The sequence below is a fragment of the Plectropomus leopardus genome, chromosome 15 (genome assembly GCF_026936395.1).
Source record: "Plectropomus leopardus strain MGB_pleo_1.0 chromosome 15, ASM2693639v1, whole genome shotgun sequence".
Classification (NCBI taxonomy): domain Eukaryota; kingdom Metazoa; phylum Chordata; class Actinopteri; order Perciformes; family Serranidae; genus Plectropomus; species Plectropomus leopardus.
This window is the reverse complement of record NC_142190.1, coordinates 24,452,909-24,461,544: the sequence shown is the minus strand read 5'-3', so window position 1 is coordinate 24,461,544 and position 8,636 is coordinate 24,452,909. Positions and strand designations below refer to the sequence as shown.

At 39.6% G+C, this 8,636-nt stretch overlaps 1 protein-coding gene across 7 annotated transcripts in view; it reads right to left on the bottom strand.

Annotated features, from left to right (window-relative positions):
* Positions 1-397: 397 nt before the first annotated feature.
* The window catches only part of dlg4a (discs, large homolog 4a (Drosophila)), an 85,201-nt gene continuing 76,962 nt past the window's right edge, over positions 398-8,636 (bottom strand). For all 7 annotated transcript variants that reach the window (XM_042499122.2, XM_042499121.2, XM_042499123.2 and 4 more), the window contains 6 exons: positions 7,047-7,094; positions 6,846-6,947; positions 6,484-6,656; positions 5,486-5,598; positions 5,303-5,394; positions 398-3,458 (listed from right to left, as the gene is read on the bottom strand). In XM_042499122.2, coding sequence (XP_042355056.1) covers positions 3,352-3,458; positions 5,303-5,394; positions 5,486-5,598; positions 6,484-6,656; positions 6,846-6,947; positions 7,047-7,094 — 635 coding nt within the window. In that variant the 3' untranslated portion in view covers positions 398-3,351. The remainder of the gene's footprint in view (positions 3,459-5,302; positions 5,395-5,485; positions 5,599-6,483; positions 6,657-6,845; positions 6,948-7,046; positions 7,095-8,636) is intronic.

The window sequence follows — 8,636 nt, the reverse complement described above, 5'->3', positions numbered from 1 at the left end:
TCACCACAGACAAAATAATAATAGTAAAAAAAAACAAGGCTGTAGAGTCCACTTTCAGAAAGCATTTTTAAATTCATTTTATTATTTTATAGCTAATTTACAACAAGCGCTTCACTGAACTGGAACATTTTATTTTGCTTGATATTGTCATTGTTAAATATATTTTTCTGCATCAGTTGACTTTGTTGTAACTTTGTAATCAGTCTTTTCTGTAAAAATTCATATATTTTATAAGGAATATCACACTATGATACGGATGGCTGAGAGAGATATTAAGAAATACATTGAACCCTCAAATAAAGAAATTGAAAACATATTATTCCTTTCATGGATGTGTTGTTTCTGTGATTCTCTCAATATGTAAATGTAAATGGATGTGCTGATATCTTTGCGTGTGTGTGTGTGTGTGTGTGTGTGTGTGTGTGTGTGCAGATGTGTCTGTGTTTGAGCAGTTAAACTGGGCTGTGGCTCTGATGGATCCTGTACTTGCTTCAATTCAGCAGTGTGCACGGCTAAATCTAACGCCATGCAGCACTCCAACATCTCTATTATATTTACAGCATTTCTCGCCGAGACCCAAAAGCTCTCTCAATGTGGAAAAAAATACAAAAATATACAGACTTGAGATGGAACCTGTGACAGTTCTAAATAAATAATAAATCATAAACTAAAAAAACTTGATACTTGTCATTCACGAGCTTCAGCGGTTCCACCTTGAGAAGCAAGTGAGCAGAAATAAACAAACAATAAATATGAATGGTCACTTCCATCAATACTTCCACCTTCACTCTTATAATTCAGAACAAATTATAAGTAAATACAAACACATGCTCATAAAACCTTGGAGTCCACCGTCGTTTTCTCGCTGTAGCATATAATGCTGTCAGTGCGAACTTTATAAATACTGTTTTTAATCTTATAGAGACATAAAACCATCTTCATTGCATAACATCATAGCAGTATTGCACTACATCTTCATGTGCGTGTCTCACTCTCTCGCTCGGGCACACACACATACGCACACCACCCATTAATGTATTATACATTATAACCACCAGTGGATGTTTACAAAGGATAGATATATTTCTCATATAGTATCATCTATATTTTATACACAATATTCTCATCACCCGCACGCACACATACACGCACAAGCAGCAAACACACGTATGCACACGCACAGTCACACGGACGCACACAGCTGCATTGCACGTGTTTCAATTCGTCTTCGACGCGCACAAAGACGTGTCAAATATGTCAGTTCAAAGCTCTAGTGTGAGGTCTGCTTTACATAGAACGCTTCAGTTATTTCTGTGTTGCTTTTTGCTGCGTTTTACAACAATAAAATGGGAACGTGAGTAAATTCAACAACCAAACTGCAATATTACCCAAAGAAACCAATGGAATATTGTTTGGAGATGTTGATTTTTACAGACTTAGTCCCGTTAGAAATTGTCATAAAAAAGATATATATATATTTATATTCATATTTATATTTATATATATATATATATAGGCCATTTATTTGTTAAACTTAGCTTTAATTTGTGTGGACACAAGAGGGAGAAAGAAGCAGAGAAAAAGTGGAAGAGAGAGAATAAAAGAAGACCCATTCCTCCCACACAGCGGAGTTTCCACACATGGATGTGCACGTATGCGCACACACACACAGAGACCCACGCGCACATACATGCAAGCACACACAGACACACACACACACACACACGCCATGGCTTTTACTGCGGCCACTGGAAACAGTGTGTACGTCTGCGGCTGAGGGGGGTTTCTTTTTGGAAGAGTGATCGGTGAGTCGGCTGTGGTGCGATGAAGCTAACAGCTCGGCTGTTTGTGCCTAGAGAGATAACATTCATCCTGGATTCTGACTAGCAGGTCAGAACAGCCAGTCGCCCTGTAGAGGAGTGTGCTAGGTTACAGCTGAGGTTACGACTCTACATGTGTGTGTGTGCGTGTGTGAGAGTGTGTGGGTGTGTTTGTGTGTGGGTGGGTGCGTGAGTGTGTGTGCGTAAGAGAGCAGAGGCTAAACTGTAGATCACAGCGTCTACTTGCGCTCAGGTTCGGCCTCTCATGACCATATCTCATGACCGTGTCTCTCTTCTCTTCTTCTTTCATGAGACATGCTTAAAAACTCCTCCACGATAAGGAGGTGGAGAAGGAGAACACACTCTACCTAACTTTTTATCATATTTTCTTCTTTTTTTTAAAGTCTGATTTTCCATTGTTTTCGTCTCCTGTCTCCATTGTCTTTGAGGATGCATGCACAAATTCAGCATATGAGTTTTTATCATTATAATTACTTGAACTGCCTTTAAATAATGCCTCACATGGGTGATTGAGCAAATGTCAGTCTTGGCCACTGAGGTGTTTTTCTGAGTTTACGCTCAGAACCAAGAGATTCACAAGAAAAAAGGAGGGACTCTTTGCCGAGAAAAGACTCCTCGTCAAGAGGGACTCAGCAGGATCTGGGCGCCCCGTTCTCAGTCTCCCCCTTTCCTGTCCTGAAACAAGGCAGAGCTGACAGGAGGAGGAGGAGGAGAGAAAGCCAGGAGGTGATATAAAAAGAGGGGCCAGAGTCTTTTCGGGCACCTCCACCTCAGACATAGGCACGCCGAGGTGTTAAAATGGGGCGTGAGACTCGAGACTGGTTTGGAGGGTGAGGTGGTCTAAATACTACCTCGGGTTTCCATCCCTGCTGGGTCACCCTCTACTCTCTTTTCAAGCCCTAATGTCTTGTGTCCAGATATATCCAGACTGTGTTGAGCTCCAGATGGACTGCGGTTCACACCTGGCATCAGAATGCATCTAAAATCTCTCCAGTAATCACTCTTGAACGGATTTCGCTTCACATTTAACTTCATCTAAACAGAGAAAACACACATCACACACTAAGTTGTTTGGCAGCGCTAAATCAACTGTGTTCAGGACATTTGCGTGCCCAGTTTTGGGTGCAGTCGCAGCTGTATTTAGAGCTGTCCACTTGTCGCCAAGATGCATTTTAATGCTGTGTGTGAACGGGACCTCAGTGCTCAGTCCTGCCTCATTAAAGTGGAATACTGATTAAGTCTTTTCTCTCAAGTCTCTTTCAGTCTAATTACACACCGCTGTGTTCACATCTGTCTCAGAGTCTCTTTTTTGGTATCGTTCTTTGCCTCACTGTGTCACTTCCTGTGTTTGTCGTAGTATGTCTCTCTGTGTCATTCTCAGTGATTGCCTAAGCACTGACTTTGCTGGAGGACAGACAGGCAGGCGAGGCTGGCTTGGCCGTGAGGGGTGAAGGGTGGTTGTCGGTCGGTGGTTGTGAGAAAAGGGGGGTGGTTTGGGGCGGGTGCAGCATCACAGCCTCTCCCGGGTGGGGATCCAGATGTAAGGCCCTGATTGCTCCTCGATCACTGTCTTTACTTTGTGATAGACCTCTTCAAAGCTGTCCCCTTCCACGACAGCTGCAGCGGGATGCGGGAGGGGAGGAGAGGATACAATGAGGGGATGGAGGGAAAAAAAGGAAAGAGAAAAGAGAGATAGTAGGAAGCAGGAAAAATGGAATCATTAGGGAGGAAAGAAAGACAGGAACAAAGGAAGGATGTTTATCAGATGTGTTGGCAAGACAATGAGAGGAATAATCTATTATGAGTACAATTTTATGATCTGTGTACATTGTCAGCATTGTGTGAAATCACAAAAACAACATGCACATTTCCATTGTGTATTTCTACAATGTCTCCCACATATTTATTCAGTCTCACACATATTCTTTCAGTGCCTCTAAAATGTCACAAACGACAGCTGATCACGATTTGTTATTAATTGTAGACAGCGCCAGATTTGTGAGGAGACCTAAAATCCTTATTCAGTCAACCGCTGTGATTTGCCCTAAATGTGTCCCTTAAATGTTAATATGCCTCGAGTTCTCCCTCGAGGCTTTCATTCTCTCGTTTAACTCATTCAGCTCTGCCAGGAACATAATGTTAAGTCATCTTTGTGTGTTTAATCATGGAATTTACTGGCATTAAAGGGACAGCTCAACCCAAATTAAAAAAAAACAAACAAAACATATTTGTCCTCTTAGGTTCTGCTATTTATCAATCTAAATTGTTTTGGTGTGAGCTGCAGAATGTTGGAGATATCGGATCGTAAGATGTCTGCCTTCTCTTTCATATAATATAACTAGATGGCACTCTGCTCGTGGTGCTCAAAGCGCTAACAAAATACATTTAAAAACCTCTTGCGAGCAGTTTGTAGTAGGATCTATTTTCTTTCGACTGAACTAGATCGGCTAACTGTATCAGCGTGCAAAAGGAAGCATGCATGGACTGCTCACTCATCTCGCACTGAGCTAGCTGACATAACAGCTCAGTCGAGGAAGACACCATTATTGTTTACATCTCATGCAGTCATAATTATGAGCCTCTCATCCATGAGTAGACGAATACTTCCATGTGCTGTGATACAGTTGGTGGGTCTAGTTTGGTAAAAAGACAGAAGTTCCTAAATGAAAACAGCATGATATTTCTACACAAATATTTATTTACTGTAAATTATATTTGCTTAAATGTATATCTCTAAGACCTATTTTTATTCTTTTTACATGGAATGTATTGCTGTCTTTTTTATTTAATCTTTTTATGTTCTTCGGGTGTGTCTTTTATGTATTTTATGGTGAAACTTGACGGCAAATTTTCACATTTGTGGACAATAAAGTTTTTGTTAGTTGTATTCCGTAAATATTTTTTGGCGCTTTAAGCACCACAATGCTTATAATGGAACTAGATGGCACTCAAGAAAAGGCAGACATCTCTATGGCTCTTATCTCTAACATTCGTTAACTCACACCAAAACAATCTAGACTTATACTGTAGATAGCACTGAGGGAAAGAGGGAAAATATGTATTTGGGAATTTGGGGTGGACTGTCCCTTTAAAGGATTAAAAAAAAACGAGAAAAAGTAATGAAGTGAAATGCACATATTATCACCCTCCGAAGTGCACATATGAGCGCCGGCAGTGAACTGAAGATATTGACAACCTGTTGTTTCAAAAATCTTGTCATCATAAAATGTAGGATTCTTTTGATCACCGCTCCACATCAAATAGATTAGCATACAGCAGAATGTAAACACGGGGGTATTAGCTCACATTTACCATCTGGTGCTGCCGTAATCCAAACCAAATTCCACTTGTAAGTAGACAGCACATGATGCCATGTTTGCTACTTAGAGATCCCACGCTCGGTGTGTACACATCATGTCTGTGTGCTCATGTTCGTATAGACAGAAAATCTGCGCTCTTACCCGAGAAACACTCTATGAAGTCTTGTTCTAGTTTGAGGGCTCGGTCCATTCCTTTCCTGGCCTGTTCCTCCGTCAGGCGAGTGTTGATCTCTCTGTTAACATCACACACAAAATCTTCATTAGAACACATATTTCCATGATGGGCAGCATATTCAAAGTGTGAAGAGCTTCTGCAGTACATACAGGACATTCTCCAGTGATTTGGGCCGGACAAAGATGGCGATGGGATGAAGCTGAGCTGCTTGTAGTCTGCGCACAGCGTTGGCTGATACATCCAGGATGCAGTGTTTCCCTTGCTGCTTGTGCACACGTGCAGGGAAAGAAATGATAAGCATTAATAAACATAAACTGGTGTTTTGGTATAATGACTTTTAAATTGTGAATTAATTGGGCAGTGAGTCATGAGGGGTTGTGGCTCATTGCAGTTAAACTTTTTTCCTGAGTGAGTATTTTTTATTAAACATTGTGAACACACAATTGGGATAAAAAGTAAGAGGAAATCAGAGGCACTCAAGAGGGTCAAAATAGATATAAATGTGTTTCTGAACCAGGAAAAGTGTAATTTTGCTACTTGCTCCATTTCATTTATTTATTTTTCTCTTTATTTGTGATCAAGTTGGTCAAAGTGTGAATTTGAGACTGAATTGTATGTAGATGCTTTATTTTTACCTTTTTATGTTTGTTCGTTTGTCTTTTGTAAATCCCCCTGGCTTTTAATTAAAAGCAAATAAATAAAATAAAACAAAATAAAATAAAATACTAATAGAATACATCAATACTATTAATAATAAAATGTAGTGCTACTACTAAAAATGTCTACACTACTTTTGATCACTGATAAATTGATCATTATCACTCAAATAAATTCATTAAATTAATTAATTCATTTAAATCTTATGCTGCTACTACTACTACTACTACTACTACTACTGCTTATTATAAAAAATATAGTTATTATTGTGATGATGATGATGATTATAGTTATTATTATAGAATTATACATTATTATTATTATTATTATTTTAATTATAGAAAAATGTATTAATTCAAATCCTATTATTCTAGTACAAACAATTGGTAGAAGTGTCTAAGCCAATTTCTAAATATAATTAGCCATTTAAAAAAAGAATTTTCTAGTTGTCTTTGATTCTTATTTTTTGGTACAACATGTTGCTGCTCACCTGCTCAGCCACCTCACGGACACTCTGGACACTGGTGCCATACAGGTGACTGTTGTACTGGCCCGCCTCGATGAACCGATGGCTCTGGATGTCCTTCTCCATCTGTTCCCGTGACGACACAAAGTGATAGTCCCGCCCGTCCACTTCATACTCCCTCTTGGGCCGCGTGGTGTCTGCCAGGCGAAGAATGACACAATAAGAGCAGCACGTACACTTCAAATCTCAAAATTAAAGCAATTACTTCTCTGGAGGGGATGCATTATGCAGACATCACCCTAAAATGGCTGCAGGTGGCAGCAGTGACATAAAAATAAAAACCAGAGAGTGGCTCAGCCTCCATGACTGACAGCATAATTACTTACGTGGGACACAAGATCCAAACTTATCAGGAAACTCAGACAACAGGTCATCATTTATCCTGTCTTTCACAGGACCCAGGATGATGATGGGCCTCGCATAATGAACTTAGCATGAAGAGAAAGAGAGGAGGAACATTCAGAAAAGGGAAATACAATCAGAATTCTAATAACAGCCTTAAATAATGGACTTTTAGATGACCTTACCTTCCACTTGGGTGACTGTCTCATAACTATGTGAGGTTTTATCTCTCCCTGGTGACAGAACATAGATGCATTCAGACAAATTTCTTTTCACCATTATAAATGACATTTAGGTTTATGAGTCTGCATGTGTGTGTCTTTATTTGTGTGTACTGAATGAGTTGTGTTTCAAATGTCGCAGCTAAAACATCAGACGTCCTATTAGAGGTGAGGTTTGCTTTGAACTATAGTCTGAAGAAAATGTGAGAGGATACCATTTCTGTTTATTTTTGTTGATCTGTGTAATGTCCATAGATTGGTGATGGTAAGGCACTTTGGAAATGACAGCGATGCCAAAAAGTATGGCAAAGGTAGGGAAGGGACTGCTTGCAGTTATTGGAGGTTAACACATTTGCAGGGGCAATACTACCTTGATCTACTGTTGAGCTAATTATGTTATCAGAGAATGTTACAATGTGTCTGATTACTATTTACCTGTGTACATTAAAGATACAGTAGATAACCGTTATAAAAAAACCCATTTTGTCATATTTTCTGAAACTGTCATTACATCCTGATAGTACTACAGACAGCTAATCTGTGAAAAAAAATCAGGTTCCTCTGGCTCCTCCTAGTGCTCCTAATGCTTGTACACACTCTGGCTTTCAGTCAGTCGAGCTTAATAACTTCAGCGTCAGCTTCAAGAGGAGTTTTGTTAAACACAATGACTGAGAAACAGCCACAAGCAATAAAAAAAACTGCCCATACCTTCTTTGCTTACAACATCAGACACAGCAAAGACAAGTAAACAGACAGCCTCTTCTAATCTGCATGGCTTCAAATGCATCCACTTTGCCACTCCCCTTGGCCTGTAATTATGATGTCAAAGGTACCCTTTAGCATCTTCATGAGAAGCACTCGGTTTTCAACTCCAGTGAAAACCCATCTGTGGCAATATTTGGCACTGGGAGCGTCTGTGTAGTATAAAGAGTGAGAAAGTCTGCGTAGGGTGGGAGGAAGGGGAAGTGGATGAGCCAAACAAAACAGGATTTTAATCCAGGAGACCACAGATTGTTCCAGTGTAAAACCAAAAGACAGTGCTGTTTTAACGTTATGTGACGCAATTTACTGTCTTTGCAAACTGAAATCACTCATGTATTAACGTTATGTTACACAACATAACAAACGTACCTATTTTTACCCAAAACATGATCTTTTTTCTAAACTTAACCAAGTAGCTGTGTTGCCTCAACCTAACAGCAACTATTTTACAACATTACAAGTATTTGACCTCCAAGAAATGGTCACAAAAACAACTGTCAGTCTTTTTCTGTTTACTTTTCTTTGCTGTGTACACTGTTTTTGGCTGCGCAGCTTGTGCACGGGCAGTGATTGACAATGTGTTCGACTCTGATTGATTGTTTTTGTTCAGCCGAGGTGGATTCTTGCATTTGCTGTTGCAAGCACTACGAGGAGCCAGAAGAACCTGATTTATTTACACATTATTGGGATATAGTGACAGTTTCAGCAAATATAAAAAAATAAGTTTAAAAGTTTAAAATAAAATTACCTACTGTAACTTTAAGTGTATATAAACAAAGAAGAAAGACGTTG